Genomic DNA, 18705 nt, shown 5'->3' with positions numbered 1-18705 from the left:
AGATCAGCTTTCGATGGCGAGATTGCTGCCATTTGCCAGGCCCTGTCGCAGCTCCAGCCACATTTAGACTCTTTTTCAAAAGCAGTTGTATTAACGGACTCAAAGGCTGCACTCCAAGCTATCGATACACCTAGCCACTCCCGAACTTTAACCACCGATAATTGTTTGAAGCTCCTTAACTGGCTTGCCAGAAATAATATGACAGTTGTTCTTCAGTGGATTCCGGCCCACTGTGGAATCCAAGGTAATGAGATGGCCGATTTTTTGGCCAAAAAGGGAGCATCGGTTCTTTAGAGAACCAATCCTAAGCTTCCATTTAGTAACATCAAAAGCTTAATAAAGAAAATCTTTAAAGACACTTTTCACGAAGAACTCAAAAATCGCAACAAACCATGGTTTGAGCTGATTCTGAATGTCCCTAATTGGCCTAGGATGAAATCCTTCGCCATGTTTCGTTTATTATCTGGCCATGATTGCCTACGAAAACATCTCTGTCGTATCAACGTGCCTGACCCTTTCTGCACTTTGTGTGATCTCCACGAAGTAATGGACATCCCTCATTTGTCCAGATTTCCTGCTCTCCCTCGGACATCCATCTGGGAACGCTATTGGATTGCTCGTTTTCATTTATAATTTTGTTGTTATCCTTTTGATATTCAACTGTCTTTAAATGTGCCATTGGAAATTTAAAAAAAAAAATAATAATAATAATCTGTTTATGTATATAAATATCAAATATATTTCTGTAAAAGTTGTTTCTTCGCCAGTACTGAATTAATGCAGGGAAAACAAATTATTGGAACTTTGTTATGGAATAAAAGCTGACTCTCTATTGTCCCCAAAGGCTTAAACTGACTTCAGTTTTGATAAAGATTCGGTAGAGAACCCTTTTCCCCCAAAAGTTACTTTTAACTGCAATTTTTGATGTAACTTCAGAGTATTTCTCCGAGATAGACGCCTGACCCCGCCTCCTTTACCTTTATAGGAAGAATACGGATTAAATCAGTTTCCTTTTCCTACCTTAAATGAAGTTTTATATTTTGAGCGATAATTTTCAATGCTTTAATGTAGTAGATATGTCTCAATGAAAAGGTTGCAAATAGAGGAACCGCCCCGGGCGATAGAAACTAGCTACGCCATTGCAATACAGGGGATGGGAGGGGGGATACAGCACTGCAAATGGCGACTAAAGCTGCTATTTTGACTGCAATTTTGATGACAAAAGCGAGTATTTTGCAATCAGTTGTAAAATACAGCGACTATTTTAGTAAATGTAACTAAAAATAGGAAAAAAGCTAGTTTTTTTTTCTCCTAAGAGAAAAAATTTACAAAAATAAATAAATAAATAAATAAGTAAAAAATCGCTTTTGAGTTTACCCCCTAGTTACCCGGAAAAAAAAGGAAAGTTTTACCGCGTTTAATTTTTGAAAACAATCGTTTTAAAAAGTGGGAAAATGAAATGTAATAAAACATTCACGACCAGAAAAAATGTGAAATTTATATTTTTGTATAAAAAAAAGTTTCGTAAAGTTTCGTCGCGATCGTAAAAGATCGCAATTTTCGTAACGGTATCGTTTTTGTGAGTGCGATTTTTGTAAAGGATTAGTTTTTGCAATCGCGATTTTTGTTTCTCAACTACTTTTTTTTTAAAAACTGTTTTTTGGTTCTTAATTTCTTTTATTCGTACTATACATTCATTTTTTTTAAACGAGAGCTAATTTTCTTTCTATCGGAAATATGAATGTGACGCTTCGAGCTCTTTTTATACAGTCAGTCTTTTACTGTTGTCTTTAATATTAAGTCAGACAGTGAGAAAAATATACTAGAATGTGTCAGTGCTAGTTTCTCTAGTGTTTATTCAGGGTTGGGCTAAAATTTGGAAAATATTTTTTGAAGTTTTCCTTTTTAAAGGTTGTTTGGAGAAAATTAACCCCACGTAGGTCTGTCCCACTTCACGGCATTTTAATGATATAAATGCTTTTTTTTTTAAATAGGAGACTATTTTAGAAATTATTTTCTGTATTTGGTAACTATTTTGGAGACTATTATTCATATTAAAGGCAACAAAAGTAACTAATTTTAGTAGCGGAACTCAGTGATAGCACTGCTCCGCTCCCTTCAGAAAATTTTGAAATTTTTAGTGGAAATTTTCGTTTTTAGTTGATTTCAGAGTGACTTTATTGTATTGTTTACTGGAATGATGTGTAAGGACCAGTGGTTGGAAAAACTACATTTTTTTTTGTAGCGAACTACAACTACAACTACTTTAGCACAAATGTAGTTAACTACAACTACAACTACTTTTTTCAAAATGTAGCAACCACAAACTACTTTTGAAATGTAGTCGCTACTTCGCTACTTTTCAAAAAATAAATAAATAACATACACATAATACACACCAATTGCGGATTGAATAAAAAAAATGTTGAGATTGATATATTGGTTCATTTGAACATGGAATATTGCTATAAATTATCTATTCTTTCTTTCCTTTACTGAAACGATTCGTCAATTCAAACATTGTATACCATTTGCAAATATTCCCTGCAAGAAAGGACTTAAAAGTGGAAGGAATTCAACTTTCAAATTTGTAATCCTTTCCTGACAGTAAATAGTATTTCATTCAAGAAGTGTAACTCGGCTACTTGAAATTGAGATAAATGTAGCAATAATTTGATTTAAATTTTACATAGACATACATATACATAAAATTTATTTAGATGATGAAAAGCATCATCTTTTAAACAAAAGAGAAGAACTTTAATTTTCATTATATGAGTTAATTTTAGAAGAACTTATATGTCGTAGGAATTAATTGCTTTTGAGCTTCAAGCTACGGTTCCGGACCTGGACACATCTCTTTTCTTATGCCCCTGACAAAATAAAATAAAGAATTTTTCAATTTTACCGAATAATCTCAAAAACTCAGAACATTTAATAATTGACTTTTAATATGTTAATATATGAACACCCAATCAGTAAAAAAGAAAAAAAAAAGAAATAGGAAAAATACCCCAAACGGTTCTACTAATTATCCGAAACATGTAACATAACTAAAAACTTACTTTACTTCAATGTGCATTTTTTAACAACAGTGGACTCGGGCTACAACGCAATTCGACTAACACGAAATGTCTATATAGCGAGTTCTACTCGAGAAACGAATTTTGCAGCTGACGCGAATTCCTCACTCGCTACACGAAAATTTTTGGAGCAGAAGCTCAGGGTTTATATCACCCTCTTTCTTGGGTACTAAATATTAGTTTCGTGAATGGAATTTCCCTTTGGCATCACTGAAAGCCAAAATTCCCCGCACCGTAGAGTCGAAACATCAGATTGTTAACGTACAAATCGCCGCTCCGCATTTTTTTTGAAATATGAAACATAATTTCACATAAGCGGGCTGTTTATCTAAAGTTAGAAATGTATCCCTCGCGTAAATTGAGGTTCGACTGCATGTGCAAATGGCATTGATACCGAAAGCTTTTTGCTTAACGGGCAAAGTTTGCATGAAATGGAATAAATTCGTTTTTTTCTTTCTAAGCCATGCTCTACTCAAGGCGAATTGGGAAAATGTTAAAGTTTCTATGCCAAACAAACTAATGGCGTCAAACAGATACTACGTATGGCGTCAAAATAATATATCAGAGGTCAGCTCATATTTTTCAGTGTTACGAATCTCATTGGTGCAAGTTTTACTCGCGTAATACTTGCACCAGTCAGATTCGTTTGAAAATGCGTTTTTTTTTTTTTTTTTTAAATTCAAAAGTAGTTTCCAGAAATAGCTACAAACTACTTTTTTTTGTAGCGATCTACTCACTACTCTACTTTTTTTAAAAAGTAGTGCGCTACACTACAAACTACTAAAAAATGTAGCTACTACAGTAGCGTCGCTACTTGTAGCGCGCTACTTCCAACCACTGGTAAGGACTTTATTTATTTATTTATTTATTTTGAGGAAGTACATCACAATAGCCATATTTTTGGTTGTTTCAAAGAAAAAGAAAATTGTAATGTTATGCCAATAAATACCAAATTGCGGAGCATAAAATTATTATATAATACAGTTCTGAAAAATAATTAATGGAATGTTTCTATTTGATTTATGTAATTATTTATCATCTTTCTTTTTTTTAATGGAGAAATACTTCTTTTTAATTCGTATAGTGCAATTTCTCTCGCACTGGCGATATGTGGTTACCGGGTCACACAATAAGCTACCTAGTATTTTATTTTTGGGTTTGCTTTCAAGTAAATTAACTTGCATTTAGCTGTAGAAAAATACAAGTTGTTTTACAAAATTCCTGAGGAGAAATTTATATTTTCGCCTGATAAAATATATTTCATTTAAATTTTCTTTAAAAATCCAACCAAAATTGTTGGGGGTGCGGCGCATCCCCTGGCACCCCCGTAAATCCGCCTATGGAAATAGACTTAGGATATGTAAGAGCTACGATTCATAAAAAGAGTAATTTAAAATTGGACGACAAACATTGGACGTTCTTGGGAATTGGTATTTGTTATATTTGGAGCATGTAAAATTAATCCTCTGAACAAAAAAATTAATGTAACCTCAACTGATGAAAGTACTCAATAAACTTTATTTCTAAAAAATATTTTAGAAATGAATAAAAAAAAGTATTGATGAAATTATTTTCTTCCTATTCATTTACTTTTTACACTTAGTATTCATTATTAAAATGCCAGGTGAAAAATAGCTATGTACAATAGAATAAAAGTTATTAAACTAGTTTGTCGATAATCATATCTTTAAAACGCGAAAAAGGTGCTGAAACAATGTCAGTTAATTAAAAGTGAGCAACAAAAATTTCTAATTGGAAAAAAAAATCAAATTCGTTTACAACAAATTTAATGATAAACATATCAGTTTAAAATATGAGTTTTAGTTTTACATCAAAAACAAAAAAAAAAAAAAAAAAGTCCTCAAACATTTTAGTCTGCAAGACGCTCATATGTGAAACACATTTTCTATGTTAAAATTTTATATGAAAATAGTTTTATTGTAATAATGATAAAGGTTATTAGAAATGACTACTTAAAATCAGGGTTTCTGATTTTTTAATTTTCTTTTTAAATCAAAAAACTCGGATTTTTTTCATTCAGATTTATTTTAATCTTGAAACATTTGTAGATTAGGGTTGGTTGGGGGACGTGGGGTCACTGCGGTAAGTGGGTCACCCCCCTAAAACTGAAATAGGGATAAACAACTCTTCAAACTCTCTTCAACTCTTTCAAACTCTTTTGCACAGATCATATTAAATTTCATCACAGTAATTGGTTTAGCACACATTTGAGATTCTTGAAATTTTTCTAAGTCATAGCACTTAGTCAAAAAAAAAAAAAAAAGATCTGATTTTTTTTTTTTTTTTTTTTGCGAGTTCAAGCAACATTTTTCAAAGAAGTGTTTCCAGGTTAGTTTTTATTATTTTTTATGATAATTAATTTTTCACCTATAGTATAACTTAAAGTTCATACAGAAACAAGAATTTTTGAATAAAATATTATTAATAAGTATTTAAGAGGAGGGGTCCCACTTACCCCGTATATTTTTGCTATACGTGGTAAGTGGTTATCATACCTACCCCCTCACTGTGGAGTAATTGGGTCCCCCTATAATAATGGGGATTTCAAAATAAAGAGCAACTCTGATTAAGTATTTGTATTGGCGAAATACAAGACAACTATGACGACTTAGTTTAAGAATTGATAGTTGAGCTAAAAACTGCTAAAGCTGGTGATTATATTTGTGAAACTTTCGATTTAAGTAGGTCTAATATTGGAAGTTGATGATAAATTAAAAAATAATGTTGAATTTTCAAGAACGAATAAGAATAGTGACACTTTTTATTGGCATTGTGCAGATGATGTTGGGATAATCCCTGAGGATGAAACGATAATGGTTCTTTTTTACAAAGACGCAGTCATTTAGTGTTTCCATTTTTTTTTTTTAAACTTATAATTTTGGCAAATTTACTCAAATTGATCTTAATCAACTGTATTACGTTCATTAAACACACCTTTGTATGTAAAAGTAAAATATTTATCCCTATAGACTTTCAATAAATTTCACTAATGAAATTGCTCTGTTTTTCGTTTTAAAATTTTCCATGATACAGATTTAAAAGACAGTAAATATCTTATAAATGGATGCATTTACAAAAAAATAATTCACACTAAAAATGTACCGCATTAACGCATTTTTAGATATGCTTCATTTAAATTTAAATTAAAGGGGATGACCCACTAACCCCTTACTCACGCCCGACTTCTGGGGTAGGCAACCTAGGCGGCCACCTAGGGTGGCAGATTTTAGGGGCGGTAAATTTCGAAGTATGAGAATCTGTTTCAGCGCCATAAGATTCACTGCTTCAAAGCTTAAAAGTACAAGTAATTTAGAGTGTGTATCACATGCAAAGCATAGTTTGGAATGTAACTAAAAATTCAATTTAGTTTTAGAAGCGGCAAATTGCGTGGCCCTTAAAAGTCTTTTGAAAATATTAACATCCGTTTCAGTGATATAAGATGCACTACTTTATTAATGAAAAAGACAACTTAAAGTGTGTACCACAGCATGGATATGCAAAACCCATATTATTACTTTATATTATGATTATTATTATTCAATGGGGGTGATTGGGGTGCGGCACTAGTCAATATCGCCTAGGGCGTTAGAACTACTAGAATCGGCCCTGCCCTTACTATGGGGTAAGTGGGAGCCCCATCCGATTTTTTAAAAAATATAATCGTTAAGAATATTTAAAACATTATTTTAGAAAATAATGAAGAACTTTTGTTTATTAATAATATATAAGATAAAATAAGACAATAAGTTTAAAATTTTTTGCTTCAAAACGTATGCATAAGGTTTCAAAAACGAACTATTCTCAAAAGAGGTCCCACTTACCCCAACCGATCCTACGTTACATTTAAAAACATAATATATTTCCCACACAATAGGTGAAACAGCAACTTTTTAGCTATTTTCATTTCATGGCAGTAGCTGTGTTTGAATAATAGGTATAAGTAGACCAGTTTTAACACAAATAATGTATGATGCAAAATACATTTAGTGTTTAAAATTAAAAAAAAAAGGTTCATAGAATTTTTATTTTGATCTTTTGATGCAAGTCTAGAGGCATAGTCCATAATGAATTTTTATCATAAAATGTCTGTACATGTACATTGTGCATAGTAATCTAAAATTTTTCCCCCAGTCTCTTCTCCCCCTTTTTTCAAGCAGTTCTCAAGTATAATTTTATTTTTTTTAAACTGAAAACTGTCACACATGATGATAGAAATTTTACAATGACAATTAGAAATCCTTCAGAACAAATTTTGACTATCAACCACTAGGTTTCAACCCTAGCTGCTCTGCCCCCCCCCCCCTTCCCCCAGCTACTACCTCCAATCCTTCAACTATACTTCTGGGAAACAGTAGTACCACTATTTTCTATTATTATATGTTTCATACTTTTTAGAAGAAAAAATATTAAAATTCGGCAGTTTTTTATGTTTATCAGCTTAGTGCCGACAAATGTTCTGAAATAAATTCAATTGGAGTGAATAAGGCAATTGTTAAAACTTGATTATGAAGCAGTCTGAACTAATAAACCTTTCAGCTTACTCTTAAAATTAGGATTAGTTCTCTAAATATTCAATAAATTCTTAAGATTCATAAATACGTTATAACGTTTAGATAAGATGCGATTTTGTTTAACGCTTTGCTTAATCAGGGGTGCCCCTCATCCTAAAGGGAAAGAGCACACACCCCCTAAATGTAACGAAGTCCCCCCCCCGTTATCAAGAGCTCCCCAAAATTGAGAAAAACACTCCTAAAAACAACTCCCCTAAAAATTTCAATGGATCAGTCTGCGGCATGACCCCTTTCCCTCCTTTGGTGGGCACCCCTGGCTTAATGATAAGGTTTCCCTCATCATGTACATTTTTAGTGTAAAATAAAGTGTTAAACAATTACTTTACTTAATAAGTTTACTTAATTACTTTACTTAAAGTCATGGTGTATAAGAAAAAATGCAATTTTTTATATATACTTTTTTTCGAATTGTAATTCAGGAAAAAAAGCAATATTGCAAGAATAATCTATGTAGTTTGCCAGTTGAAGTTAAGATTGTATAATGCAGTGCAGTTAAATTTAGAGCTATACATTCCAAAAATTCAAATTTAATTAATAAAAATTAAATCAACTGATTTTATCCAATGATTTTGTTAAAACAATTTTTTGATTTAAATCAAGGGTTTTTTTCCCTAAATTACTTAATTAAAATCATGATTTTAATCATGACTTAAATCAAGCTGATTTAGATCAACGAACACTGCTTAACATTAAGTAAGATTGTCAAGCAGTTAACAATAAGTATTAACAAAATCGAAAGCGTGTACGGTTCCAAATTATGAACACATTGAGTATTATTAAAAAATGATAACAATTAGGATTTTAAAAAAATTGTGCTCATATTTAATATATTGTTGTCAGTCAAGAACTTTTTTTAGAGCAATCACGATTGCTTATTGTTTTCCCCCCACTTGACTGTTTTTTTTTTGGCGTGCTATGATTTTATTTCTCCCCCGCCTCCCTCTGCCAGTACCGTCCATCGTCCTCACGATGCTGCTCCTCTAGCGAAAACCGTCTCCAGTTTGCGTTCATATCCTACACACACACACGCGTACACACACACCTACACACATACACACACACACACACACACCTACACACATACCTACACACATACACATACGCATGCTTACACACAGACACAAACATTCGCCTGCACACAGACACAAACACACACCTACACACACGCCTGCACACAGACACAAACACACACACACACTTACACACATACCCACACACACACATGCCTGCACACACGCAAAAAACACGTGACTGCGAAAAACATAATTTGAATTCAAGATGTCAAAATTCAATTTTTTTTTTTTTTTTTTTTTTTTAACGTTTTCTAAAATTAGTCAAGTGCATGCTGGGCAAAGTGACATAGTTCAATTCGTTTACTTATTCAATCATTTTAAGTATTAATTTATTAATTAACTAACAATTGCCTTATTTACCCCAATTGAATTTATTTCAGAACTTTAGTCGACTCTGAGCTGATAAACATAGAAAATTGTCAAATTTTAAGAATTTATCTTGAAAAAAGTATAAAAGTTATAATTCTAGGAAATATAGTAGCACCAATGTTTCCTAGAAGTATAGTTGAATGATTGGTGGTAGTAGCTGGGGAAAGGGGGGGGGGGGCAGACCAGCTAGAGTTGAAACCTAGCAGTAACGAAATTTGTACGCAAAGATTTCTAATTGTCATTGTAAAACTTCTATCATCATGTGTGACACTTTTCTTTTTATAAAAGGAGAAAATTCTGTTTGAAAACTGTGTGAAAAAGGGGAGAGAAGGGACTTGGAAAAAAAATTCTAGATTGCAATGCACAATGTACAAACATTTTATGATAAAAATTTACTATAAACTATGCCTCTGGACTTGCACTAAAAGATCAATAATGATAATTGATGTCTACAAATGTTTCAAGACTAAAAAAAAAAAAATCTGAATAAAAAAATCCGAATTTTTTGATTGAAAAAAAATTAAAAAATCACAATCCCTGATGTTAAGTAGTCATTTCTAACCTTTATCATTATCACAAACTATTTGCATACAGAATTTTAGCATAGAAAATGTGTTTCACATATGAGAGTCTTGCAGAGTAAAATATTTGAGTGCTTTTGTCTGTAATTGATGTAAAACTGAAACTCATATTTTTGACTGATATGTTCATCATTAAATTTGCTGTAAACGAATTTAATTTTTTTTTCTTTTTTTTTTCATTCAAATTTTTTTCGTTTTTCACTTCTAACAGACATTTTTCAGCACCATTTTCATTTTTTGAAAATATGATTATCAACAAACTAGTTTAATAACTTTTATTCTACTGTAAGTAGTTATTTTTCACCTGGCATTAATTCATATAAATGCTAATTGTAAAAAGTAAATGAATAGAAAGAAAATAATTCTATTAATGCTTTTTTTTTTTTTTTTTTCATTTCTGAAATACTTTTTAGTGAAGTTGACTGAATACTTTCATCAGTTGAGGTTACATAAACTTTTTTGTTCAGAGGATTAATTTTACGAGAGGCGATTTGACTTTTATCATGCTAAAATATTACTGAATTTGAAAATTTATTTATTCACCAATTTATACCAAGAGTAACCAAAAATAATGCAGTCTTTTTCTCTTTCCTTTATATTGCACTACCCAATGTAAATAGTCATGCACGTAAATGAAAAAATATTTTTTTATTTTTTTCCACCGTAAACAAAATTATTAGCCTTTTTAATTATTCGAATATTGTTATTTTTGCCAATTATGAAGAATAAATGAATACTAAAAAAAAGAAAGAAGGAGAACCTCCATTAATAGGGCTTTGTAACCTTATTTTTATAATAATTATTGATCGATACTCATACATTTATCCACTAGATGGCAGCATGAACGATGAGAAAATCAAGTGGAAAAGCGAAGATATTGCACTATTTCACCCTGACGCTTTTTTCAGAATTTTTCAGTCTCTACTCTCTAACCGAACGTCCCAACACCGAACTGACCGAACGTAAACAAACAATCAATAGCGCCTTGCAATGCCGTTATTATATGTATCCGCATATTTTGGGAATACTACTAATGAAATGACTTCAAATATTTCTCAAGCATTGTATGAAATTAATGTGTGTTTAGTATACAGAGCATGCGCTGCATGGGCAAAAGCGCAGCAGATACATTTTGTGCAATGATGAACTGAAACCCCACCGTTTTTAAATTTGAAAGACTACAGTATCTCAGGCGATTACATCTGTTTGCTCAAAATCTAGGTTGAATGCTACAGAAAGTGCTGGCAGATGAAGGTAATTTCATCATTCATAAGAATCAACTAACGAAACCGCAAGAAACACACCAATCGCAGGTTTTGATAGTTCAATTTCAGGTAAGCAATTGGGCAATTCCATGGTGTCGGACGTAAAAACTGAAGAAAAATTTCTCAGTTTTAATTTTATTTACCAAATATAAACTGATCTAAAATGATCAAATTTATTTACAAGATACTTACTTCATCCCACTGAATGAAAAATCATGTTAGTTTTTCAAAACAGATTCCTAAAGTATAAATTAAAAAAATTTAAAGACTTGGTGTCGGACGTAAACACACAAATAGTAAAAGTGATGGTTCACTTACACATAATTAAAAGTCTGTGAGTTGGCTTACATTTTCATTTTAAAAACAGCTTAATTCTTAAGTATACTTATGATTGAAGCATATTTCAGTTTTCAAATGATATTATAAAGAAAAAAATTAATTTAAAAAATATTATTTGCTTGGTGTGGGATGTAAATTGTTCATGTTGGATGTAAACTGTTGCTCTTAAATGTAAATACAGAACAATGATCGCAGTTATAAATATGTAAATTACAAGTTAAATATACTGAAGCAATATTTAACAAGTAAATTCAGAAGTAGGGTTGGTTGGGAGAAGTGGGTCACCCCCCTAAAACTGAAAAAAGCATAAGGTTTTTATGCTTTTTTACATTGATCATGTCATGGTTCATCACAATTATTGGTTTTGCATTTTTTTGGGTTTCATGGAAGTTTTTTCTAGGTCAGAGAACTTAGCAAAAAAAAATCTGAAAAGTTTTTTTTTGCTTACTTTAAGCAACATTTTTTAAAGAAGTGTTTCCCGTTTAGCTTTTATTATTTTTTTATGATCATTAAACCTTCATGTACAGTTTAACTTAAAGTGCATACTGCAACCAGAATTTTTGAATGAAATATTATTAATAACTTTTGGAGTATGGGTCCCACCTTACCTCGTGAAATTTCGCTGTAAGAGGTCCCCATACTAAGGGGTAAGTGGTTCCCCCATAACAGTGGATTTGAAAATCAAACTGAACTCTGTTGAAATATTTGTATTAGTGAAATCAGTGGCGGATCCAACCGATCGTTTTGGAAGGGGCCATCCGAAATTTTTGAACAACTCCACAGGGCCGAATTTAGCTCCATGCCTCTAGACAAATTTGAAATCTGCCGACCCTCCCCCCCCCAAAAAAAGAAGTAAAATATCCTTTACTCAAAAAAAAAACCCCTAAAAAAGTGTTCCCCAAACTGTCAAACTTATGAAGAAATGATGGATGGCGTTTCACATTCTGAGGCGCGCCAATGAGATAATCACAGTGATGTCCCAAAAAAAGTCTTATTCGGCAAATTTTGCTGCCGATTTGGCAAATACCATGATTGAAAAACATTTGACGGCTCTCCTCTGATATGCCCCCCTCTTGGCGAGATTTTAATTTTTCGCTCGATACGAAAATCGCCAATAAGGCGATAACTTGGCAACCCTGGTTTTGCAACGTGAACGCTGGAAAGTAGTTTCGCTGGAAAGTAGTTTCTCGAAGTGTGTCTTTTTGCACGTGTCTCTGTGGTAGGAGGTAGGTGCTCATATGTTCCGCTCTTAGGGAGATTTTAAGTTGAATACTCTAAAATAAAGTTTCAATTCAAACTTTATTTTAGAGTATTCTTTTTCTTGTTGTTTTTTAATGTTAATTTAGTTGAATTTTCTATTTTAATTATGAGTTCGGTTTGTGATGTTGTCCAAATGTATCAATTGAAATTTTTGAATGAAAAATTGTGAATACAAAAATGAGGATATGTTTGTAAAGTTTTTGGAAATAATTCGCGAAATTAATTGGGTGGAGTACAAAATACAAGTAAAATAAGGTTGTTTTTTTTGGAATTTTTTTTTGTCAAAACAAACATAATTTAAATATTTTTGTAAAGTAATGATAATAAAAAATGGGATAATTTCCCTAAGAGCGGAACATATGTGCACTGCCTCACGTGAGGAAGTAAAAAAGGTAAGTGAACATATTTTGAATTATTGTGTTTTTAGTGTGTTTCTGGTAGTTTGTATTTTGGTCTGGTTGGCATTTTTGTAGCACAAAAATGGTGTTAATTTCACATAAAATCTGTGACTTTATTGTATACTGAACGGAGGAGATCTGTGACTTATATCCGACTGTGATGTATATTAAAAGTCGGAGGGATAACGGAGCGAGGTCCTGGCGAGCCCGAGGTCTCATAGTACTTTCGTAATGAGACCGAGGCAGGGCCGGCGAGCCGAGGTCTCATTACGAAAGTACTATGAGACCGAGGGCTCGTATCCCGGAGAAACAACGGAAAAAAATTAATGCATTAATTTCATTAAATAATTAATGACATAATTTGAATTTTTCCTGTTGGCGCTAAAAAAGCATCGCTAAGAACGATGTATGACATATGACGTCATACATAGTTTTCTTGGCGACGCTTTTTTGGCGCCAACAGGAAAAAGTCGCCAAGAGGGGGGTATATCAGATTTGTTCCCATTTGACTTTCATAAGATGTGTGAAAGTAATCATTATTAAATTACAAGAAAAACTTGTCTCTGTGGAAAATGAAAGAATGCTAATATTTTACTTTCAAGAATAACGTTCAAAAATTATTTGCCTATTATTTCCAATTAACCCTTATAAGACTTCAAAATGCAGAATTTTATATCCATTTTATATAATTTCCTCCGGGGGAGTAACCCCCGGGCCCCCTAAAACTGGAGATATTCTATATCCCACTTAAAAGGGAGCACTGCGTTACTCTCTTAATACCATCCCCCTCTCTTTTAAGGTCAATTTGAAAAGGACAGCATGATTAAACGACACATAAAAAAGTAAAGAATGGCCTTACGCATCACAGAAAACAGACAAAAACATGGGAAGGGGGGGGGGGGGAGGGCAATTAAAAATGTTGCTCCAAAAAAAAAAATCCTGCCCCCCCAGGAACTCAGTCCTAAATCCGCCTATGCTGGTGATTAGTTATTTGGGAAACTTATGTGAAAGAGAACCATTAAGATTTATGTAGGACTAATCTTGATAATGGTTCTTCCTTTGCCAACTTTACATAGACGCAGTCATTTAGTGTTTCCAATTTCTTTTTCAACTTATAGTTTTGGCTAATTTGCCAAAATTGATCTTAATTAACGGTATCACATTCATTCAATACACCTTTATATGACATGAACTGTTCTCATAAAGGGTAGTACTTACCCCATTCTACCCTATATGTATATACAGTAAATTCACTAAGTTGTTTTTTATGCATGTTTTGCTTTAACTTTGAAATTAAAGACAAAAATAGGAGAAACACAGTTGAAAACAAATTCTGTTTAAAGGAATGCAACAGTGTTGGACGTAAAAAAAGTTTTAGGTCCGACACCTAAATTTTGATAAAAAATATTCACTTGTTACAGAATGAAAATAGATTACATCAATGAGATTGAAAATCTTGCTTTGTACCCAAAAATACATGTATGCTGCTTTAAAATTATTGGCTCAGCATAATTAATTGCACATTTTGGGGGTCGGACGTAAAACACTTAATGTACCCCAGAGGAATGCTTTTACAGATCAAAATGAATTATATTTTGACACATTTTTGCAACATCACCAGCAATACATTGTATCTTTAAATGGTTATTCATCTCAATTCATAATATTGGTATGTCGTATTTTTTGGAAAAAATAGAACTTCTTTGAGAGTCACCAATATAGTTTGAAAATACTCAAGATGTTGACCTTAGCTTAACCTCCTGTAACTTATTTATAACTGAAGTCATCAAATTTTAGACAAGCATTTCAAAATATACAACTCTTTACCTTTAAAATGATACCTTATTTGTTTAGAAATTTTAATTTTGAAAATTTGATCATATGGTTGACCTTTTGGAATTGCCCAATTCCATTAGGATTCTTTTGATATTTCTGGAACTGTAGTGGACTCTTTGAACATTTTCTAATAGTTATAAAAATTTTCACAGCAATTTCTACTGAACTATTGTTGACTGGTATATGTATTAGGATAGGGCTTTGCAACCGGTGTGCCGCGACAAGGAACCCAGTGTGCCGCGGTATTTTCTTTGTTATATATAAAAAAAAAGAACCACGATGTTTTTTATTTGAAAGTTATGACCAAATAGCGTTTTTGTATCGTTCTGTAACTTCTCAATTCACCTGTCCATGATGTTCAATCAGACATACCCAACAAGGGGAGAGGCGGAATTTGCTTCCTCACCTCTTTAAAATTTCTTTTGATCCTATTACTTACAGTTTTGGAAAACGGATTCTAATTTCCACGAAATCAGCTATTTTTTTCTAAATCTTTCTCAAAAGGGAGTATTGGTCCCTTCCGCAGCCAGGGATCGTGCCCTCCCGCCCAGAATTTTAGCCCCAGCTTTAGTTTTTGTTTTCCTCTTTTCCAGTTCCGATACTAATTTAATTTTATGGTAATTTCATAAAGCTCGGTTCGTCGATTCTGAAACTTAGTAAAGTAAAAATTAAAAGAAAAAAGCAAAAAAAAAAAAAAAAAAAAATCAAACTGAAAAATAAAATCTAAGACGAAGTGAATAATTTTGATGATTGCCGTTTGAAAAATTCTGAGAGAGTAAAGGGAAGCATGCAACTGCCTTTACTTTTACCTGTTGCATACGTTGTCGCCAACGATCACACATGTATTGCTTTTGAAGATTTTTTTTGTTGATCTATAAAAAGCAAATCAATAACAAAGAATTTTTTCTTTAAACTTATGATCACTATTGACTTTATTATTATTATTATTTATTTGGCTTTTTTTTAGACACACGTTATTCATGCTCAATTCACAAGCAATGACATTCTGGCTCGTCGGCATACTCTCAGTGTGTTATTCGGATTGGTGCAAAACCTCCGCTTTAATTACGAATGTGATATGGAAAAATTCTGGGTTAGAGAAAGCTCATGGTTAGAGAAAGCTCATCAGCTGCTAAGTCTGCGACTGAATGTACTGATACAGATGCATCTTGTGCGGCCTGCCAACTTCTTATTCAGCCTATTTCTTTTTTCGACATTTTATGGTATCTAGAAGCATTCGAGACTACCATTCTTGGTCACGCCGAGATCCCCGAAATTTCTTCTTGATCGCTCTTTTACTCCTTTCAGTGTATTGAGAGGAAAAAGCTCAGGACATCTATAGGTCAAGGTCAAGCAGTCCTACCCTGCACGCTGGTGTACAAACGAACTCCTAGAAATAGTCAGAGGTGATTGTGGTCCGGTATTTTCGGACGTATTTCCGGTATTTTCATGTCTGAAAATACCGGAATTATGTTCTCTTTTCGTTATGCTTTTATCTCTCTACCTCTGCAATTTATTTTAAATTATATAATACTCATCAATTATACCTGCAAGAGCCTTAAGATGGACAACTATCCCTTAAGATGGACAAATGTCAAGATAATTTGTATAACACCAGCTCAAAAGTAACTTTTTAATCCATTAAATTTAATTAAATGTGCACGCAATATTTTGACTCAGAACTATTTAAAACTATGGCAAAGGTGCACTTAAGTAATAGGGGCCAAAGATTATCCCCCCCCCCCCATTCTCGCTTTGAAACTTTCAGGTGTTTTTTGATGAACTCACAATCACCCCTGAATAGTATTGCTTCACGTTGGCGTAGGGGGGGGGGGAAACAGGGAGGGAAGAGAGAAACATTTCAGATATACAAAATCTGCCTGCAATTGGTTAAAAATCGGCCTCAGTTTTCCCATTAAAATGTAAGCAAATTGTTTAAAAATCCTTGTGTTTCATTGTTTTATAATTGATAATTGAACTATTAATTGTTATTGTATAAGAAGTAAGAGCTTATTGCAGGGGTCGAAGTAGTCCTATATATCCTATATTTCCTATATTTTCAAAAAAAGCATCAAAACCGTCCCATATTTTTCGAAAATGTCCTATATTTCCTATATTCCCGTTTTTTACCCTATATTTCTTTTAAAAAGAACAGTAAATAAACTTTCTGACATCGGATTTTTCGCTGAAATATAGCTGAATGTACGTCCCCAAACGAATTTCAAATTAAAAAACGAAACGAACTAAATCCTGCAACAGGCATCTTCGCTCATTTTTGGCTACAGCAATGTGACGTCACTATAGGGGGTGGAGTTTCGTGAACTAAGTCTGAAGTTGGGTTTAGAATTTTGCGTTTGGGGGGGGGGGGGGCAACAGCCGTTTGTTTCCTTTTCCATCATGGTTTTCGTTTTCGTTGGTATATTTTTGTGTTCAGTGCATTTTCTGATTGGAGTGTTCTTATATTCTTTTTCCAATCTTTTCTTTTTGTGGAGTTTTGGGATCGTGGAATGTTAGTTCCTTTTGATGTTAAAACAAAGTTTGTTGTAATAAGTGGAATTATAATGGCGAAATCACATCGCTTAACAAAATTTCGTGTGGAGTGGTTGGACCAAGAGGACATTAATAGTACAAATTTTGGTGCATGGTGCACTAAAGGAAAAGATGATTTTACCGCTTTTTGCCATTTTTGCAACTGTTGAGTGCCCATAAGCAATAGTGGATTTTCGCAATTGAGGCAGCATGCTGAGACATTCAAGCATCAAGAAAACTCTGAAAAACGTTAGAAGGATCCTTCTCAAGCTCTGTTTGTTCTTAATACAAGTGGTAAAGGGTTCAGTTTAGACATAAAATCAAAGAACAGTGGAATTAGTACTTGGGTCATGAGTGAGGAAGAAATAATAAAATTATCTTTGTTCAAATTTTGTTTAGTTATTTAGTCTATAAAGTACACTGTTTTTTCAAAAACAGTATACTTTATACTTCTTTCAACTACAGGAAAGTCATTTCAGATGTAAGTTATAATTTTGTTTGAGGTTTTTTTTAAACAAAATCATTAATAAGAATAACTAAATAATATATGATATGTATTATTTCTTTTTTCATAGCAAAATTATTCGTATAATGTGTCCTATATTTGTCCTATATTTTTTGTGGAAAATGTCCTATATGTGACAAGTCGATCACTTCTACCCCTGTTATTGTTCAACTTTTTAAAACTACGTCCCGAAAGATGATCAGTGACCGGAATTCTGACCCGTGGGCTCTTTGCAGTTGGACAGCCCTGATTTAGAAGTAAAAAGACCAAGTCGCCGAGTAGGCAGTACTGGGGAGTATACCTGGCATTGGGTTTTTCGTGGGTCGGAGATGTAAAATCACCAAGACCTGAGTGTTTCATTTTCAGGGAGAAACTTTTAAATGAAGCGACGATCCCTAGCAAATTAAAACATCACCTGTCTACTAAACATCCTTCTTACCTAGGCAAAGACATCGGTTACTTCAAGCGATTGCAGGAAAAGAACTCGAAGCAAAGTTCCTTCATGAAAGCCAACAGAAAAGTTTCTGAAAGGGCTCAAGAGGTTAGCTATGATGTTGCACAGTTAACTGCCAAAACGAAAATCTACACACTATCGGTGAAATGCTTGTTTAACCAGCGTGCAAAGAAGTTGTACGGGGAATGCTAGGAACCGAAACAGAGAAGGAGATGGTCCGAGTGCCACTTTCTGACGACATTATCAGGAGACAAATTAATGACATGTCGGGTGACATAGAAGCAACATTGGTTGAGAAATTACGAGTAGCTGGAAAATTTGCATTTCAAGTTCATGAATCAACAGACATTGGAAGCTATGCACAATTCATAGCTATTGTGTGCTTTGTTGATGAGTGACGCATTAAAGACCATCATCTTTT

General features: G+C 33.1%; 1 protein-coding gene across 2 annotated transcripts in view; it reads left to right on the top strand.

Annotated features, from left to right (window-relative positions):
• The first annotated feature begins 10630 nt into the window (after positions 1–10630).
• Positions 10631–18705, top strand: part of LOC129231804 (uncharacterized) — a 40737-nt gene continuing 32662 nt past the window's right edge. Inside the window, exon 1 of one of the 2 annotated variants that reach the window (XM_054866180.1) lies at positions 10631–10952. In XM_054866180.1, the coding sequence (XP_054722155.1) occupies positions 10925–10952 (28 nt within the window). In that variant the 5' untranslated portion in view covers positions 10631–10924. Of the gene's footprint in view, positions 11033–18705 lie in introns of both variants that reach the window. The other variant, XM_054866181.1, reaches the window with a different exon arrangement.

The sequence above is a fragment of the Uloborus diversus genome, chromosome 10 (genome assembly GCF_026930045.1).
Source record: "Uloborus diversus isolate 005 chromosome 10, Udiv.v.3.1, whole genome shotgun sequence".
NCBI classification, from domain to species: Eukaryota; Metazoa; Arthropoda; class Arachnida; order Araneae; family Uloboridae; genus Uloborus; species Uloborus diversus.
Note: the sequence above shows the minus strand (reverse complement) of the source record. Positions and strands in the feature narration are given on the sequence as shown.